The following is a 20,397-nucleotide window of genomic DNA, read 5'->3' as shown; positions in this document are numbered from 1 at the left end:
GGACTTTTCGCCTGAATGGCTCATGGACTCCAACATTCCATGTTTATCAAGATCCATTACGTGTCTCAAAAAACCTGCAAGCAAAGGCCCTACGATTCTTCTAGAAGCCAGAAGCTGGTCTAGATATGTTGGAAGACAAGATAGTTTGCCAAGAATGAAAGATATGGAAATGTATAACGGATGTGAAAGTTGTAAATTGCTCTGCCTTTCTCTTTGTCTTAGCTACTCCCTTCAATACCTTCTTTGTCTCTTTCTCGCGGATTCTCTGCAAATTAGGGATGGAAAGGGGACTGGGTGAAATGAGGAGTCAGCCTAGAATAGCTATAAATGAACTAAGTCCAACTCTCCCCTCCCTTCACTGTTGACCCTTATCTAACTCAACTGGGTGTTGACCACTAGCAATAGCAACAGCAATAGCAATTAGACTTATATAGCGCTTCATAGGGCTTTCAGCCCTCTCTAAGCGGTTTACAGAGTCAGCATATTGCCCCCACAGTCTGGGTCCTCATTTTACCCACCTCGGAAGGATGGAAGGCTGAGTCAACCTTTGAGCCGGTGAGATTTGAACCGCCGAACTGCAGCTTAGCAGTCAGCTGAAGTGGCTGAAGTGCTGCACCCTAACCACTGCGCCACCTCGGCTCTTCCTATTTGAGAAGATTCCTATGCATAGACTTTTAGCAATAAATCTGTCAAATTGAACCTTCATGTGTGGACCTGGCATAATGCACCGAAGCCTTTTCGGCTTCAGGAGTGGCTGGGAGGAACACAGACAATTGGATATGTTTTCTTTTGTCTTTTCCTCCTTGTTTGCTTCTGCCAGGGCTTCTTGATCCTTCTTTTCTTCCCCATTTTGGCTCCCTCTGAGGGGAATTCCCTTGAGGAATTTTCATTCAGCCTTTTCCTGAGGTGATCTATATCAGTAGCGCTCTTGGTGGCCATATTGCCTCCCATCTCAAACTTTCTATTTGATTGGCAACTGGACCATTTATTTATTTTTTAATCTTTTATCCTTGTGTGTTCCTTGCTGGATTTCTTTATCCTCCATTTTGTCTTCCTCTGAGGGGAATCTCAGAGAGTTTTCATTCAGCTTCTTCCTGAGGAGGCCTGTGAGGGAAGCGGCCCAGGCAGCCATCTTGTCTTTCCTGCTTTTTTTCCTAACATCTCAACCCTTCCATTTCATTGCAAGCTGAACCATTTATTTTCTTAATCTTTTCTCCATGTTTATTCCCGGGTGGGCTTCTTGACTCTTCTCTTCTTTCGACTCTTGCCTTCATCTGAGGGAAAATTTTCCCTCATGGCGATTCTGAGGGAAGGAAACTTGGCTATTTATTATTTATTTGTTTATTTGAGTATCAAATTTATATGCCACCCATCTCATCCCATGCCATGTGCCCAGGCCTGGATGTGTTGGAGCCCCATTTTTTGGCTGTACTAATATTAATTACGATGATTTTCTCAGCTGCTGCATATATTCATTATTATACTGTTTTTAACCATTTTAATAGTTTTACAATTGTTCAGTGACCAGAGTCACTGGGTTGAGATGGGCAGTTATAGAAATGAATTGATTAATTTCTGGTTAATTCATTAATTTTATATAGATTTCAAGTGTTTTGTTTTAGCACAATAATTAATTAATCAGTTTTGATCAATTAATTTCTAAATAAATAAATAGATAAATGAATACATAAATAAATAAATAAACTTCATTTACAGATCCAATATCTTCAGCCACCATTGTATTAGGGATGTATTTCGAGGCAATATTTTTAGCCTTTTAGCTACTTTATACAAATATAATTGTGCGAAAACTATTTACGGAAATTCTATTTATATAACCCACTATTTTCCCCAAGACATGGTAAGCATTGCAGAGACATATCAAAGGATGTCCTTCTTAGAGCACTTTCCTTTCCAATTGTGTTTGGCTTCTCCTGTCCCCAAGCAATTCACAGATTGAGAGAGTTTGGTCCCAGTGGATCCCTGCTGCTTTTACTCCCTGCAGGATCCTGAGCAGGAATATTCTCAACACACCAAGAGACGTTTTCCCCCATGAGCTTCACCTTCCATGGATATTGCAGGTGCTGTGAGTGTTTACTCCTGTTGTGAGAATGAGCTTCTAAACACCTTTCTTTCTGCTCTGTGGGTAGTTTTTGCTCAGCTCTCACCATTCTCATTGTATCTGAATCCAACGGTGGGAAAACCTGGGGAGAGGTTGACTTTGCTTCAAGCACAGCTGGCTTTCTGCAGGTGTGACAACCAGCCGACGTGAGCTGCTATGTGGTCCATCCAGCATCTTCTTTTGAGGAGAGATTGACATTGGGAGAGAGAAGGAAGTGCTTGAGAAGGAATGCAAGATTCAACCCATTTAGGAGATCTCTGAAATCGCAAAGAACCTACCCTCGCTGAGGGGACAACAATTTTAACCATCAACAACCCGGACCTTTCTATTCTTCCTCTCCATCCTTCTCTAAAGATGATCTTTGACTAGCAAATTCAATCAAGTTGGCCCTTCAGAGCAGCACTCCAACTCAAAGCTGGGTGCAGAAGATACACATGAAGATAATATTTCTTTATTCTTTTTGTTACCTGGCAGGCAAGGGAGATGATGAGATTCAAGACAGGTCAACCCAAATGCATCTTCATACAATATAATTAAATTACGGATATATATTAAGCATTATTAGTTTCCGTGGTCTACTGTTGGCTCTTGACCAGGGTAGCAAGAAGCTCCAGAGATAATATACAGTATATAAGTATAAAAATCCAAGCTTGTCAGAGGAAATTTGGAAGATGACCCCTCTCCCTCACGCAATCTTTCAAGTAAATCCAGATGTACTAAAATATCTCTGAAAAGAACCCAGCTGAAAATCTAAGATGTCCCATTAGAATGTCCTTCTCTAAGCTGGTGACCTCCTGAAAGGTTGAAGGAAGATCTGCTCACCCAGCTTGGAGTTGTAAGAGTAAACGTTTGGAAGAGGCAGGTGTAATGGTACGTGGGAATGAATGTGGGTGATAGGAGGAAGAGACGCAGCCTAGGGAACAATCAGAGAAGAGATAGTAGAGCCTGCAACTCAATGGTGGGCAGGAAAAGAAACTCAGAAAGAATTTATCAGGCTGTAAAAAGAGGCAGTAGGAGATCTGTACTTTCAGGCTCGCAAGTTTATATTAATTTAGTAATAAAATTGAATTCGTTCACTTGGTCTTGTTTCCTATCTGATCTAGCAAGAAAGACTGACAGCAGGGCTGAAGGACTGCTACTTCCTCAGCAGAGTTCCTGGAACCAGTATTGTGGCTTCTTCTTCAAATAAGCCACTGGTCCTCTTGATGGAGTAGGCTTCTGATGCCAAGCTTTGGAAGAGGGCTTGTGTGCTGAATGCCCCAGAAATGCAGGGGGAGAATTAAGCTCTGCTCCTCCAGCTCTGCAACCCCCACCCACTTTAATTCATCTCACCCTGCAGGTAGTTCTCATTCAAAAGACCACCAGCAATAAGTTTGTCTTTATGTGGAAGAGCTCACTAAAATTTCAATTCCACAATTCCACCTCAAATAATTACTGTGTTATTCTTCCATCCATTTCTAGCAATAGCAATAGCAGTTAGACTTATCTACCGCTTCATAGGGCTTTCAGCCCTCTCTAAGCGGTTTACAGTCAGCATATCGCCCCCAACAACAATCCGGGTCCTCATTTTACACACCTCGGAAAGATGGAAGGCTGAGTCAACCCTGAGCCGGTGAGATTTGAACAGCCGACCTGCAGAACTGCAGTCAGATGAAGTAGCCTGCAGTGCTGCACTCTAACCACTGCGCCACCTCGGCTCATTTCTCAGGGTCCATTGACACTCACTGCTTTCTTCAGAAGCATTTTTCCCTCTTCCCATTTTTCCCCTTCATGGATTCCCACAACCAAACACAGGATATGGAGTTTGTCTTACAGGCATTCTCCATATTCGAGAGACACCACATCCATTTTTTCTTGGTGTTCCTGGCTGCCTATTTGGTCACCCTGCTGGGCAACCTCATGATCCTAACCCTGGTTCTCCTGGATTCCCGTCTCCACACCCCCATGTACGTCTTCCTCAGCCAGCTGTCCTGTATAGATATCTGCCTTTCTTCTGTGGTGGTACCAAAGATTTTGGTGAGCCTTCTACGCCAGCAATACACCATCTCCTTTGAACAATGCCTGGCACAAGCCTTCTTCATGATTGGGTTTGGGGGATGTGAGCCAGCACTGCTGGCCGTCATGGCCTATGACCGCTATGCTGCCATCTGCCAACCTTTGCACTATGCCCACCTGATGAGGGGCAAGGTCTGTGTCCAGATGTCCATGGCCATTTGGCTCTGGGGCTTCCTGGACTCAGCTATCTATGCTGCTCTGGCCTCCAGGTTGGATTTCTGTGGAAACCACCAGATTCTTCATATCTGGTGTGATATTCCTCCACTATTGAAAATTGCCTGCAGTGATATCCAGGTCAACAAATTGGCCAATCACATCACCAGCTTCTTGGTTGGCCTCGGTCCCTTCCTCTTCATCATCCTGTCCTATTTCTGCATTTTGGCCTCCATTCTCCGGATTCCTTCCAATACCGGCAGGCGCAAAGCCTTCTCCACTTGTGCCTCACACATTGCTGTAGTGACGCTTTATATTGGAAACGGGTTTCTGAACTACAACCAGCCAAGTTCTGGCTACTCCCTAGAAACCGACACCCTGATTTCCATAATGTTTTGCATTGTCACCCCCATGCTGAACCCCTTAATCTACAGCCTCCGCAACAAGGAAGTGAAGGAAGCCGGGAGGAAGGTTCTTAATGGCTGGAGAGCAGCATTCTCTTCATTTTGAGGTGACTTTCTCTTTGAACCTCATATTTGTGTGTTCCCCCAAGGAAAATAAAAGGGGTACACAGGAACCTGGGAGAAAAACATTTTACAGATGCCTGAAAAACTTTCCTTTGAGAAAAGAACATGGGAGTTTTGTAAGAACATGAGTACCTGGGCATTGAGACAATAGAAGCCATGGCTTTCATTACTCCAGGTTGTAATCATGATCAATCTAATACCTTGTGGAACCTGCAAAAAATATAATTCTCTAATCCTGGAATCCTCTTATAAGCAGGGACAAATGGCTTTGGATGTGTAAGTAAAACATCATGGCTTGTAAATATTTTGATAGTCACATTTGTATTGCCCCAGAAGCAATCTCTAAGGCATAGAATTGAAATAAGGAACAGACAAATAATAGCAATAGCAATAGCAATGGCAGTTAGACTTATATACTGCTTCATAGGGCTTTCAGCCCTCTCTAAGCAGTTTACAGAGTCAGCATATCGCCCCCCACAGCTTCGGTCCTCATTTCACCCACCTCGGAAGGATGGAAGGCTGAGTCAACCCTGAGCCAGTGAGATTTGAACAGCCGAACTGCAGAACTGCAGCCAGCTGAAGTAGCCTGCAGTGCTGCATTTAACCACTGCACCACCCCGGCTCTAATCAAACAACGAGTGACAATGTATGGAAGGGAGAGAAGCCAAGAAGGCTACCAAGATAGAAATATGTAAGAGATCTAATGAATGGTTGAGGTCTGATGGAGTTCAGTCTAATCTCATCTTATCTCCTCCTTTTAACTTGTATTCTATTGTGTCCTACTAGCCTGCATGTGTTTCTTTGAGTTGAATTTTTTTTTTGTTTAGTTTCACAAACTTTCACAGATCATTTAAACTGGAATTACTGCACAACCCAAGGATACAGGAAGCCAAGTAGAAGATAAACAGATGGTTTATAAATCAGGAGTACGAATATCATAGAAGAAATGTCAATGCCTTCTCCCCTTCCATCTATTTTCCCAGCTGTACGCACAACCTAAACAATTGTAATGTCCTTTGCACATTAATTGTAGAGATGGTTGTTAGCATCTAATTAGCCTTTTCTTCTATTGTTTTGACTGGCCCCTTAACTCTTTTCTTAAGAACTGATTTCTAATTCTTTGCATTCTCTGTGCTGTGCAACGTGTCCTGTAAAAGCCCTTCCTGCCTCAATTTTATTTATTTATTTATAAAATTTATATGCCGCCCAATCCCGAAGGACTCTGGGATTTTCTTAGCCTTCATTGTAAGTCTAAACAGTTCTTGAATTTTGGATGCCCAGTATTCTTCTCATCAGAACAAAGTCACCCGTCCAATCTTGTGCCAAATTCATTCCTCTGGCTATCAACATTAAATTGTGATACCTTTTATGTTTTCTGAGATCATTCCTAATAACAATATTCAGTTCAGTTTCTGTGTTGACAATGTTATGAAACTTTTGATGCATTTCTTCCCAATAATTTGAATTTTTTTTTTCATGACCCTCGGTTGTGATAAAACACCCTTTCTTTGCTGCAGCAAGTGGGGCCTTTCCAGATTCTCACATGCATGTATCCCAGATTTTCCTCCAGTCCCTTCCCTAGGAATCGGGTCGCTGGATGTGGCAGGCTGGACAGTCTGGGCCATTTCTTCATCCCACATCAATCAAGTGAGGCTGTCAGGCGTGCCTCATTCAAAGTCCAAGAAAGAAAATCCCCAACTCCATTTAATTAGAGAAAAGGTACTTTTACTGGACATGAAATGAAAACAGCAAAAGTGAAGCAATAGCAATAGCAGTTAGACTTATATACCACTTCGTAGGGCTTTCAGCCCTCTCTAAGCGGTTTACAGAGTCAGCATATATTGCCCCCACAGTCTGGGTCCTCATTTTACCCACCTCGGAAGGATGGAAGGCTGAGTCAACCCTGAGCCGGTGAGATTTGAACAGCCGAACTGCAGAGCTGCAGTCAGCTGAAGTAGCCTGCAGTGCTGCATTTAACCACTGCACCACCTCGGCAAGATCTGAAGCAAAAAAAGGCAAACTTGTACATATCAAATGTTTACCCAAAACCTTTCCCCCAGTTACCCCAACCCAATGTCCAATCTCCAGCTCTCAACGGTGTCATGTGGGACGCATTTTCAAGTGGCCTCATTCAGTTGGTATGCAGAGACAGTTGACCTTGATCAAACTCAAACACGAGCCATCGGCATGTGCAGAAGATGGTGAGAGCAAAACTCCCTTCCTGATAACTCCTCCAGTACCTATTTCCCCCAAATACCATGAGCCCCCACCCTCCCCGTTACTATGGCAGCCGATAGAAAGCATGCAAAGTAGAGGCTGACAGAGGTCCTCTCCAGCACCATAGAACATAGAACAATAGAGTTGCAAGGGCCTTGGGAGTCTTCTAGTCCAACCTCCTGCTCAAGCAGGAGACTCTATACCATCTCAGACAAAGGGTTGTCCAGTCTTTTTTTGAAAGCCTCCAGTGATGGAGCACCCACAACTTCTGGAGGCAAGCTATTGAACTCTCACTATCAGCAAATTTATTCTTAGTTCTAGGTTGCTTCTCTCCAAGACAGAAGAAATAATGGGTGGAAGACAAGGGTGGAATCCAGCAGGTTCTGACAGGTTCTGGAGAACCAGTAGTTGAAATTTTGGGTAGTTTGGAGAACCGGCAAATGCCACCTCTGGCTGGCCCTGCCCCTATCTCTGCCTCCCGAGTCCCAGCTGATATGGAGGAAACGGGGATTTTGCAGTATCCCTCCCTTGCCATGGCCACCAAGCCATGCCACACCCACCAAGCCATGCCCACAGAACCGGTAGTAAAAATTTTTGAATCCCACCATTATGAGGACTACAATCTCCTAGGAGAGGGTGGGGGATTTTTAAAAAGCCTTGCTTTTTGTTTTTTAAATGCTTTTGGAATCAGTTTATGTTTATTTAATTTGTATGCCGCCCCACTCCCGAGGGACTCGGGGCGGCTCACAACCAAAAAGGGGAAAGGGGTACAAAATAGGACAAGACAAACAAACTAAAACAACAACAATCATAACATTTCAAGTGGGGCTGGAAATTCTTCAGCCCCAGGCCTGCTGGAAAAACCAGGTCTTCGTGGCTTTGCGGAAAGCCTGGAGGGTGGTGAGGGTCCGGATCTCCATGGTGAGATCGTTCCAGAGGGCTGTAGCAGCCATAGAGAAGGCCTTCCTCCGGGGATTTGCCAGTCGGCACTGGCTGGCGGATGGAATTCGGAAGAGGCCCCAGAGTGGGGAGGGAATGGGGATTTTGCAGTATCCTTCCCTTCCCATGCTCACCAAGCCACACCCACAGAAGTGGTGGTAAAATATTTTGAATTTCACTACTGGTGGAAGATCGTCAAAGAGGGAGATCCAACCTGGAAGTCAGGAGGAATTTTCTGACAGGGAGAACCATTAACGGTCCCTGAGGTCCATTCCAGCCCTTTGATTCTGGGTCCTATACCATTTGACTATGCTGTGTGTAATGGGTATTTCATACAAGGGTTGTATCAATTTCATATAGATGTGACTGTATCCGTCCTAGATTGAAGCTGGGGGAGGTTGCTGGTTTTTTGTGCGTTTAAACTGTGCCTCTGCATGGAGTTTTTGTGTTCTTAATCTGCACTTATCTTTGCCCTTTTCTTAATCTTTATTTGTACCGCAGATCAGTATCAGTAAGCTATGATTATCAGGAACACTGATGAATGACGAATTGCCCAATAAATTAAGGAAATTGGCAAAATTTCCATCACCAACTAAATTGCCTGAATAAAAAACACATTAATTCAAAGCAAGATGGGGGAGACTTCAGGAAGAATATTTGTTTTTTTTTTAAAAAAAAATGTAGGCTGCCCTGGATTGCCCTGTGGGAGGATGGACAGCCAATCAAGTTGATTATTCTCTAAATGAATGAATAAATAAATCAAAATGAAAACACTTGAAACACCGTGAATGCAGCTCAGACCCTACCTGACCCAGCTTCAGATTTTCCTAGGAAAGGGGTCATCTTCCCCAAACCAACTTCTACTTGGTCAGTCCTAACAGAAGGCTCTAGAATGTGGGTCTGAGGAGATGTCCTTGGAGTGCCCCAGAACAGCTCTCCTTGCAGCTGATTGGGGGGGCATCTGTAATCTGCCCTCATGTTAACAGCTGCACCAACCCCCAGAGGAGGTGGGGTCTCCTCTCATCTGGAGGCCTTCAAGGGGTTGCTACCCAGCAGCCTTTCTGTGGTGCTTTCCTTGGTCTTCCTGCACCAGTCAAGAGCCACACTGGATGACCTTCAGCCCCCCCTTCTAATTGCAGGTCTCTCACCCTCTGACCCTGGTAGATGTGGAGATGCACTCTATAAAAGGGAGACAATACCATCATTTTGTCTGCGGGGGCCAAAAAATAAATTATGCAATCTCTAATGTCCACGTGCCGAAAGAGAGCCTCCAATGGGGATACATGAGAACGTACGAGGGAAGACAGTGTGGCTGGCCACTCCCAGGGAAGGGGGGCTTCGTCCCTAAGACCGATCCTGTGTCCTGGACCCTTTTCAGTTTGGCTTCACGCCAGTCCTTGGTCTGGATTGGTCACGCTTGTACCTCCATGGAGACCCCTCTGGGCCTTCTCTTTTGCCAGGAGTTTGAGCCAGTTGCACTCAAAGAAGTGGAGAGGGAGCTTTTGACTTGGAGCTTTTGACTTGGCCTCCTCTGTGCTGGACCTCTGTCCCTCCTTGCCTCGTGAAGGCCTTCTGGAAGGTGGCCTGTGGCTGGGTCCAAGAGGGGATGGAGGCCTCTTTGTGAGAGTTAGCAAAGGGTATTTGCTTCAGCTTCAGGGTTTTAAGCAGAACAGTGAACAGTAGAACAGTGTTTCTCAAACTTGGTGACTTTAAGTCACCAAGGTTGAGAAACACTGGACTAGAAGACCTCCAAGGTCCCTTCCAACTCTGTTATTCTATTCTATTCTATTCTATTCTATTCTATTCTATTCTATTCTATTCTATTCTATTCTATTCTATTCTATTCTAAGGCTTCAGTGGAAATGGTTCATATCTTGTTCTGTTCCATCACTTTGAGGCTGTGAGACTGCAAAGCAGAAATGATATGAATGGTCTTATGCTGACAGGTGCAGGATTGTAAACGTGTGTGTGTGTGTGTGTGTGTGTCTGTGCGCATAAAGATAATGGAGGTTTCTGTAAAACATTTTGCAATATTTGAGCAAAGGTTTGAAGGAATGGCATTTGTTGACTGAACCAATCCAGCCTCAGATGGCTTAAAGAATTCACTTCCTTCTTCCCCCTAATCTTCTTCTTCTTCTTCCTGGTTTCCTTTCCAAAAGGAAGAAGGAAACTTTGGCCTTGTGGCACTTTGCATCAATGCTTCTGTGGTGGTCTCTCTTTTGGAGGCTCCAAGGACTGGATTCAAACATCGGTCACTTTAAAAATGAAGGACATAAATGAATAGGATGAGCTGCTCCACATGAAAAGAGTTAAAACCCGAGAAACGGCCGTGCTGAGCCTCTCACACCAGCAAAACCTCTTCTAGATTCAGACAACGTCTTGATCAGCTCTGAGAAGTTCCCCTTCCTCTCTTTCACACAACCCACAATGGGTGGCTAGTGGGCCATGCAGAGGAAGCCGAGATGGTGGGCTTCATCTAGTGGCAGCTGTACAAATCCAGAAAGGGGGTTTCATTCTGCCCCAAATTCAAGGGGGGGAGGGGGGAACGTCCTGGGCTTCAGCTAAACACAAGAAGAACCTGGAGGGTTGAAGTCAAAGGGGCAGGAGGGACGTTGGGAAGCCCTGTTAGAAAGTTGGACTTCACAGAAAGAGCAGCCAAAAGTTGCAATCAGCACCCAGCACAGGGGATCATGGGCAAATCCTCAGTAACTGGGTTTGAACATGGCTGGGATAAAGACCTGTCCATCATCTGAAAAATATTAAGAAATAGAAGAACATCACATAAATTGTGATGGACCACAAGGTCTTTTTCAGATGTAGATTTTCTATGCTTCTGTGTTGTTGGGAGTTTGCAGGTGAGACTCAGTTGTGTGGTTTGTGGTTTGGCATTTCTTGGAAACCCAGCCAGTCATTCAGCAGATTGTGTGAATGAAGCAGCCCTTCCCTTTTCTTAACCCGGGTTGAGGTCTTGGCCTATTGTGGGAATGCAGGGAAGGCCTCCCTGGGGCGGAGGATGGGAGCTGTTCTTCCCTGCAGGTCCTGAAGGAAACTTAGAGGAATCTCACTCACCAAAAGAGAAAATCAAGCTGACAGCAACAGCCCCAAGACCCAGAGGCTGAGTGGGGGGAGTGTTAGCCGTGTGTCCCGGGTGCTGAGCAGGGGCTGGACTGGATGGCCTCAGGGACTATTACGAATTGCTGGATTTCTGTGTGAGATCTATCCTGGCAGAATGTAAATCCTGTCAGATTAAAAAGCTCTTTTGTGCTACTTCCTTGTGGTTCAATCAAAAATTCCCTTCTGAAGTAGTTTCCTTCTCCCTCCGCTCCCCCTCCCCAAGAAGTCCACCGCCACCGCTGCCTCTCCTTGCCTTTAAATGCCTCCATTCCCTTTGCTGGAGGAGAGCCTGGAGTTGCCACTGAGCAGACTTGCTACCTGTGGAGGCGAAGAGACAGGTGAGTGGGGCTCTTCCACTTGTGGGCACCTGACAGGTGAGGCCCCTGCAGCAGATCACCCCATGTCTCTCTCTCCATCTGAAGGGACCCCTTGCAGGGGGGCTGCAGGTGGAGTCCTGATTTCAGTAGGGAATCAGCAGGAGGGTCCCTCGTGCAAGGAGGAAGAGATATATTAAGGCTCCCTGGGGGGGGGGGAGAGAAACCAGTAGAGAGCCTTTCTAAGGGAGGCATCCTTCCCATTACACCGCAGTGGAGAATCCACTGGGTCCTACCAAGGTTGTTGTCTGAGCAAAGAGGGAGGTTTGGGGTTCAGCTGGGCAAGGGAAAAAGTGCAAACCAAAGTTTGGAACCCCCAGATTGGATGTCGGGTCTCCCTTCCTGAATAATCCCTCCCAGCATTCCCGCTCCCGCTTCTTCCCCCCCCTTTGCTCTTCTTCTGCAGGGAAGGAAGGAAGGAAGGAAGGAAGGAAGGAAGGAAGGAAGACCATGGGCCATTTCCCCATCCTCAGCCTGGGCTGGCTGGCTATCTTCCTCTCCCTGAGTGGTGAGTTCCAGCTGTCCGGAGGGACGGAAGCTCTTTCACTTGAGCCCTTCTTGCTTTGACCCTCTCTAGTATCCTCTGGCTGAAACTGCTGATTCCTGGGAAGGGAAAGGGTTTCATCACAGCAAGGCTGATTAAACAGAGCAACTTCTCCAGTCAAAGGGAACTTTTTTTGCAATCTGGAAGTGAAGATTAATCTGAGACGGTTCATGACCTTTGGCCCAGTTGCCTTGATTTACATACTTTCGGCCTGGATGGTGGAGTCTCCACTTACATGCGTCCACTTTGGTTTATTGTGCCATTTAGATCCCACCTTCTCTCTCTGCCCCAAAACGCAGGGCCTTTTCAACCATGGAAAACAAAGCAAAAAATAATACAATTGAAATTCAGAATTATTCATGAACAGTTAAAGGTTGGGCAAAAGAACAGTCCTTTTCTCCATTAAAAAGCTGCTTCGACAGGACATAAATTTATTACATGAATAAATAGAGTTGAAAGAAATAAAAGCCGAGTGGGGCTAGGATCCCTGTCCCTGGGACCCACACAAGAGCTGAGACCCTTTTCCAGGGACCTGAGAGATGAGGATCCAATGGGGGGAGGGGATTCTTCAGTAGGACCCCTCCTAGGCAGCGGGCAGCAGTGGGCCGTCCCACAAAAGATTGGCTACTTCAGCCATTCAGGACTTCAATGGTTACGAATCACCCAGGAGGCCAGTGCAGATCCTTCAGAAGAGACCCACTAGATCCCTGTCCTTTGCACCAGTCAACGGCTTGGTTCTGGAAGGAATCCATTTTCCAGCTCAGCACAGTTCAGTGAAGGAGAGACCAACAAAAGCCGAGGGGTTCACACAAGACTAGCAGCTTGAAGGGATTTAAGCAAGGCCAACCCTAACCAAGCTTTGGACTATCTGCAAATGCAGCCACTCTGTCCGAGGCCAAGTCAGTTTCAAAGATGTTGCTAGCTCAGGAGGTTAGGCATGTTCTGCAGACCCAGCTGTCTCCTCCTCCTCCTCTTCTCCTGGCCATCTTCTCATTGGCTTTCTCTCTTCCCCCACAGGAGCCAAAGGCTATCAGTGTCCTCTAGATTGGCTCCCCGGGAACGGGCTTTGCTATAAGGTCTTCCGTGAACTGAAGACTTGGAACGATGCAGAGGTTAGAAGGGCTTTTATCTTGGCCCAGGGGGAGGAGAAGACCCTCAATGTCCCCCCTGGCTGGGCTGAAGTGGAGGGCCACCAGGATGGGTGCATGAAAAGGGAGCAAAGGTCATGATTTTAGGACAGTCTGAAATTCAAGTATTCTACGGAGTGTATTATGGTTTGTCCAGTATCTGTTGGGCAGAGTAAGAGGCTGGGGGCTAAAACATACAAAGAACGGTTGCAGGAATTGGGTATGACGAGAAAAAGGATAACGCAAGACATGATAGCAACCTTCCAATATCTAAGGGGCTCCCACAAAGAAGAGGGATAGGAATAGCAAGAGCCCTTAGACTTACCATATATACTGCTCCACAGAGCTTTCACAGCCCTCTCTAAGTGGTTTACAGAGTCAACTTATGACCCCCAATAATCTCGGTCCTTGTTTCACCCACCTCGGAAGGATGGAAGGCTGAGTCAACCTTGGGCCTAGTGAGACTTGAACTGCTTAATTGCAGGCAGCCAGCAGTCAGCAGAAGTAGCCTGCAGTACTGCACTCTAACCACTGTGCCACCATGGCTCGTATGTGTGTGTGTGTCCCGTGTGCGTGCAACTATTCTCCAAAGCACCCAAAAGGACACCAAAAGCAATCGATGTAAACAAATCAAGAGACCATACCTAGAAATAAGGGAAAAATCTCCTGACAATGAGAACAATGAGCCAGTGGAATGGAACGGCTCCCCTCCAGAAGTCCTAGGTGCTATATACCAGTGTTTCTCAACCTTGGCAACTTGAAGATGTCCGGACTTCAACTCCCAGATTTCCCCAGCCAGCGAATGCTGGCTGGGGAATTCTGGGAGTTGAAGTCCGGATATCTTCAAGTTGCCAAGGTTGAGAAACACTGCTATATACTATACTATGCTATGTACTAGGTGCTCCATCACTGGAGGCTTTCAAGTAGAGGCAGCCATTTGTCTGAAATCATATAGGTTTTCCTTCTTGAGCAGGCTAGAAGTCCTCCAAGCAATGTTCCCTCTAATTTTTTTTCAGTGTGAGCGGAAAAGTATAGTGTTTGAGCTGCACAGTTTCATGCCTGAGCACCTAAGAGAGCCACAGTTTGAACTGCTGCCACGTCTGCTGGACATTTGCGCAACATTCCAAGCGCCAAGCGCCGATTGCGAGCGAGGTTTCAGCCCGATGAATGCCAGGCATGAAAATGTGCCGCTCAAAGACTATACTTTTCCGCTCACCCTGAAAAAAAAAAGGCTCTCTGCTCAGCTTTTAGATTGTTAGACTGCCCAGAGAGAGACATGGCACCAACAGGGTCCTGGGTCCTGGCATTTTGCAGGCAACCTGTCCTCTCACATTCCTTTGGAATGCAACCCTTCACATTTGAATTAGATCTTGCCAATTATCCTATTAAAAGATAATGCTATTATTTTAAAATATGACTAACTCAATATTAAAAACTGTAAATATTTAATGCTGATAAATAATAGCAGTAATTGTTATTTAGTATGATTAAAATCAGTATTGATTTATTAATATAATATCTACCAAAATTGACAATAAACACTAAAATAACAATACAAATATATAATGTGGAATATAAATGTAATAAATATAATATATAAATGCAACATAAATGTAATAAAATAATTTATCATGAAACTTTTCCCCTTTAAAGTAGTAAGATCAATTAAATAGTCTAACAAGTTTGGACTATATGCTATCTGTTATGTTACTTAAGAATATATATACCTCAGAATCAGATACAACATCCACACCATTTCCAACTGAGTCAATAAAATCATATGCCATGCCAAAACTATTTTAAATAAAGATATGAAATTAATCAAGTATTGCATTTATTTTTCAAAATGAATGTACAATTTTTTTTATTATTTAAGTTTTGTACCCTATCTTTTCTAACTAACGTTAACTTTAAAAAGATGTTACATCAGACTACAATACAAGTAATTAAATGAAGACTAAAATAAGTGTTTTGGCATATTGAGCTTTTTATATTTCTTTCTTATATTGCTTCCTTAGTTGAGAACTTGCTCCTCAGCTTACTTACGCATTAACTGTTTGTTGCTTTTATGGTTTATTCATTCACTGCTCCATCTTCAGTTTTTTTCACAGGGGGCAGGGCTTCCTTCCTTCCTTCCTTCCCTCCCTCCCTCCCTCCCTCCCTCCACTCCTTTGGCCACCAATTTTGATCCAATTCTCTCTCTCTCTCTCTCTCTCTCTCCCTCTCTCTCTCTCTCTCTCACACACACACACACATACACACACGTTCTTTGGGGGGGTTTGAATTACTCTTCCTCACTGCGCAAAGTCGGCGCAGCATGTGTTCGGCCCCCACTTACGCCGAATCAAATCCGCGGCCAGCGGGACCAGGGGGTTGCATTGCAAAGACGCCAGTCCTCTTGCTTCTTCTCCTTCTTTGCCGGTGAAGCCGGCAAAGCTCCCGCTGGCGCCCCCGCCCACGGCAGCAGCGGTGGTGCCTCCCCCTCCGCTCGGAGCACCTCAGCTGGGCTCTGGGTTATCCCTGCCATCGCCTCCACCTCCGCCGCTTTCCTACTAGCTCCCGTGGCCTCAAAAGCACGGCAGAGGAGGAAGGGGGAGGGATAACGCGGGGGCCAGCTCAGGTGCTCCGCGTGGAGGGAGAGGCACCACTGCCACGGGCGGCTCATCAAAACAAGTCTGGGGAGGTCCTTTGCGGGCGGCCAGTTCTAGCCGCCTGCAAAGGACTTCCCCACGTTTGCTTTGGTAGAAATCTCTGCGCGGCAGTTAGAAACTGCTGCGCGGGGGTTTCTTGCCACGTGCGCGGCTGCGCAGCCGCGCACCTTAGAGGGAACAGTGCCTCCAAGATCCCGTCTTTATTCTGTGTTGAGCTTTAGGGTTGAGTGACCACCTTGTAGTCAAGAGATTTCAAGATGTTTGAAGTGGCCAAGAGCTACAGATCCCAGTGAGGGAATCTGCAGGGTTCAAGATCATGGGTACAAACACGCAAACACATCTGTTTCTTCCCTGCTGAACCAACAGCCTTTCTTGTGGTTGCTCTTTCTCTCTCTCCCAGATGTTCTGCAGGAAATTCAAGCCAGGCTGCCACCTCGCCTCGATCCACAGCTATGCAGAGTCAGCTGACTTGGCCGAGTACCTCACTGACTATCTCTCGCTTCCATATCAGGTCTGGATTGGACTGAACAAGCCACAGAATGTAGGTCCCTTTCTCTTGGTGATATTGTTTCCATTCATTCGTTGTTGCTCCTAAGGGGATTTTCAAAGGATCTTCCAATGGGAGGCCAAGATCCCTCTGCTAAAAGTTCTTGCCTTGGACAAAACCAGGGGTGAAATCTAGCAGGTTCTGAGAGGTTCTGGAGAACCAGAAGCAGAAATTTTGAGTAGGTCGGAGAACCGTCAAATGCCACCTCTGGCTGGCCCCAGAGTGGGGGGGAGGGGAATGGAGACTTTGCAATATCCATCCCCTGCCACGCCCACCAAGCCACGCCCACAGATCCAGCAGTGTATTTTTTTTAATTTTCACCACTGGACAAAGGCATTGAGAAACGCCGAGACTCTTTCTCCTGCCCCCTCCCAAGCCTTCCTGCCCAGTTGAGGAACCGGCTGCTGCCTTTGAAGTCCCAAAGGGAGGAATTTCATCCCCAATTCATCTCGGGACAAAAGTGTTCTCTGCATTCAGGGCCTCCGTCAGTCTCCCTTCCTCTTTTTAGAGTGTCAAACGGCCTCTGGTCCTACTTGAAACTCTGATGGGACAGGAACTCAAGGACCACCTGGCCTGGCCTGGGACGACTCTTCTTCCCTTCCCTTCCCTTCATTTCATTTCATTTTATTTTATGCAGAAATGGCTCATTTCTGTTATTGGCAGGATTTCATCTTGTGCTCAGTTGCATTTTCAATGCCTGAAAAATGTTTGATGATCTACAAAGAAGGGAAGTTTCCCTGGAATTGAGATCAGTTCCTGGTGACTTTAAGAATAGAAATGTTAATTTATGGCAATAACACAGAAGTAGGATTCCCCCTTTCACATTCCCAGGATGCTTTTCAGTCTCCCCTACAGCTCTGGAGTTCTGCTGGGGGTCTCCCACCCAAGGACCCCTTGACTTTGACCCTATTTATCTTCCTGAGGTCAATCAGTGTTGACCTTCTGGACACTTCCAGGTAGTTTTCTTCTGGAACATCTTTTCTCTGGCTCTCCTGATTGTCGCCTATTCCAGATCAACTGAGATTGACTATATATATATATATATATATATATATATATATATATATATATATATATATATATATATGTATGTATGTGTGTGTGTGTGTGTGTGTGTGTGTGTGTGTGTGTGTGTGTGTGTGTGTGTGTGTGTGTGTGTGTGTGTGTGTGTGTGTGTGTGTGTGTGTGTGTGTATGTGTGTATGTGTGTATATATATACACACACACACGCACAGAGAGAGAGATGGGGGGAGGGAGGGAGGGACAGGGAGAGGGCGAGGAAGAGGAAGAGAGCATAACAGAGAGAAAGAGAGGCAGAGGCCTAGAAAAAGACAAAGAGAAAGTTTTCTCTGGATCTCCTGATTGTCCAAACATCCAAAATTAATCCTGGTGAGCTGTTCCAGGTCAACTGAGATTGAATATAGATAGATGATAAATAGATAGATAGACAGACAGACATGAGAGAGAGTGAAAGAGAGACAGAGAGAGTAAGAAAGAAAGAGAGAGAGAAAGAGGAAGAGGAAGGAGAGAGAGAGATATTCCCCCTTTTCCGTTGGCTAACGTGGCTTCCCTGTCATTCCAGAAACAGATCTGGGAGTGGTCAGACAGATCCTACGTTGACTACTACTCCTGGAATTCAGGACAGCCTGACAACAAAAGGAACAATGAGTTCTGTGTCCACATGTGGGCCCCAGCAGGTATGGCAAGATAGTGGGGAAGCAACTGAGGGTGGCTTCCACCAAAGAGGCCCCAGGTGATCCATCTTGGAATGCTCATCCCTTGACAACTGGTGATCTTTATTGATCCCTTGGTTTCTAAGCTCTCACAGCCTGACCCTCTATGGAGCCAATGGGACACAAGAAGAAGACCCTCAAAAAGACCCTTGCTAAGGGAAACCCTTGGATACCCCAGTGGCCAACCCTCTTTGCCTTAAAACCTGGGAAACAACACATAAGAGTTCACTCCCGACACCTTTGCCATTGGGAGGATCTGTTGGGTGTGCAGGGCAAACAGATTGGAAGGTTGGTCCAAACTGAAATTGAAACTTTCTGTTTTGCTGTCCAGGATTCCTCAAATGGAACGACACGCTCTGTGAAGCCTGGCATCCTTTCATCTGCCAGTGCAAATACTAGGGCCAATCGCTCCTTTTCTTGCTCTAGAGTGAGCGAAGCACCCGATGAAGCCTGGAGAAGCAACAAAGCTCATCTAAAAATCTCCACTCTGCACCCCTTCGCTTCATGGATGTTTTCTGTAGCTTGGATCTGATTTTGCTCCTCCTGATGGGCCAGGAGGTCCAATAAATTCTGCCTTAGCATAACTGGCCTTGTTTATTTTGGAAACTCCGGAGACGGTGGAGGTCCCAAACCCAAGACCCCCGGAGTCTTCTGCATGATGAACCTTGGCATGAAAGGGGTTTCTCTGGAAGGCCAAGTCCATTGAGGCTTCGATGTTTTCTGGCATGTCCACCTCATTTTAATTGGGGGTCTGGGTACCGGATGGGCCTCAGCACCACTTTCCTGCCGTGTGTCAGTGTTGGGGGGGGGAATCTCAGAGTTTCCCACTCTGTGAGCAAATCTAGACTGCAGACAATGGAATCACAAAACAACAACGCCTGGTAGCCAAACCAAAAGTGGCCAGTAACACTAACATTGCACAATAAGCTTACTGGCAGAAATATTCCTGTAGATTTGGGTTGAGGAAAATATCTGTTGTGCCTGAAAATACTCCAGCTTGTAAGATAGTACATTCAGCCACAAATTGCCCAACCCAGAAACATAGGGAATAAAAAGTCAAAGTAAAACTGGCTTCATCTCACTTGCCTTGTGGAAAGCAGTTGAGTTTCCTGCAAGATCTCCAAATTTTCTGCTCTGTACGAACTTCTACTGCGAAAGAAGCATCTTAGAACTCATTCTGCTGTTGCTAAAAAGCTGCTTCTACAGGAAACAACTCCTTGTTAGCAACGTCATAATTTCTTTCTGGGAATGTTAATGCTTTCGAGCAAAGCAGAGGGGAGTAACTGCGTCCTTCTTCTTGTAAGACTCATTGACTTTCACCCTATTTCTCTTCCTGAGATCAATCAGTGTCAACCATCTGGACCCCTCCAGGTCATTTTCTTCAGGATTTCCTGTTTGTCACCTATCCTAACATCCAAATTTAACCCTGGTGAGCTCTTCCAGATTAACTGAGATTGAAGATAGATAGATAGATAGATAGATAGGTAGGTAGGTAGGTAGGTAGGTAGGTAGGTAGGTAGGTAGGTAGGTAGGTAGATAGATAGGTAGATAGGTAGATAGGTAGATAGGTAGATAGGTAGATAGGTAGATAGGTAGATAGGTAGATAGGTAGATAGGTAGATAGGTAGATAGGTAGATAGGTAGATAGGTAGTATAGATAGTATAGATAGATAGATGATAGATAGAGATAGATAGATAGATAGATAGAAAGAGATAGATAGAGATAGATAGATAGATAGATAGATAGATAGATAGATAGATAGATAGATAGATAGATAGATAGATAGATAAGATAGATAAGATAGATAAGATAGATAAGATAGATAAGATAGATAGATGATAGATAGATAGAAAGAGATAGAAAGAGATAGATGTCGGCACCCAACACATCCGAAAGAGATAGAAAGAGATAGATAGAAAGAGATAGATAGAAAGAGATAGATAGATAGATAGATGATAGATAGAGATAGATAGAAAGAGATAGATAGATAGAGATAGATAGATATGATATATGTATAGAGAGATAGATATAGAGATAGATAAAATATATCTATCTTTATATTGAGAGCAAGAAAGCGAGAGAGAGATATTATATAGATATAGATAGGTAGGTAGGTAGGTAGGTAGGTAGGTAGGTAGGTAGGTAGGTAGGTAGGTAGGTAAATTATAAATTACTCTAGCAAATTCCTTTTAAAAGATCTTCTAGCTCAGTTGCTTATTGGAAAAGGTAAACTGAGGAAGAGCCTAAATCCAGATTTGGCCACCCAACTCCCTCGGCCAAAGGCTCCGTTCAA

General features: G+C 45.2%; 2 protein-coding genes across 2 annotated transcripts; both read left to right on the top strand.

Annotated features, from left to right (window-relative positions):
- The first annotated feature begins 3,892 nt into the window (after positions 1 to 3,892).
- Positions 3,893 to 4,840, top strand: LOC148043956 (olfactory receptor 5V1-like). Its single transcript, XM_087722494.1, has one exon. It carries the CDS (start codon positions 3,893 to 3,895, stop codon positions 4,838 to 4,840), a length of 948 nt encoding a protein of 315 aa, XP_087578620.1.
- A 7,073-nt stretch (positions 4,841 to 11,913) lies between these two features.
- On the top strand, positions 11,914 to 18,567 carry LOC106557231 (C-type lectin BfL-2-like). The gene is made up of 5 exons (XM_087722438.1): positions 11,914 to 12,009; positions 13,063 to 13,157; positions 16,224 to 16,364; positions 17,953 to 18,067; positions 18,435 to 18,567. Exons 1-5 carry the CDS (start codon positions 11,952 to 11,954, stop codon positions 18,500 to 18,502), a joined length of 477 nt encoding a protein of 158 aa, XP_087578564.1. The 5' UTR covers positions 11,914 to 11,951; the 3' UTR covers positions 18,503 to 18,567.
- Positions 18,568 to 20,397: the final 1,830 nt, after the last annotated feature.

This window comes from Thamnophis sirtalis, unplaced genomic scaffold (genome assembly GCF_051295495.1).
Source record: "Thamnophis sirtalis isolate CommonGarterSnake01/CBP01778 unplaced genomic scaffold, rThaSir2_p1.2 scaffold_9, whole genome shotgun sequence".
Taxonomy (NCBI): Eukaryota; Metazoa; Chordata; class Lepidosauria; order Squamata; family Natricidae; genus Thamnophis; species Thamnophis sirtalis.
This window is presented reverse-complemented; position numbering and strand designations above follow the sequence as displayed.

Excerpts from the sequence above, each read along its gene's own strand:
- LOC106557231 (XM_087722438.1), top strand. The coding sequence starts at position 11,952 with ATGGGCCATTTCCCCATCCTCAGCCTGGGCTGGCTGGCTATCTTCCTC. Across the intron at positions 12,010-13,062 it reads TATCTTCCTCTCCCTGAGTG|GAGCCAAAGGCTATCAGTGT; the intron begins GTGAGTTCCAGC and ends CTTCCCCCACAG. Across the intron at positions 13,158-16,223 it reads AGACTTGGAACGATGCAGAG|ATGTTCTGCAGGAAATTCAA; the intron begins GTTAGAAGGGCT and ends TCTCTCTCCCAG.
- LOC148043956 (XM_087722494.1), top strand. The coding sequence starts at position 3,893 with ATGGATTCCCACAACCAAACACAGGATATGGAGTTTGTCTTACAGGCA.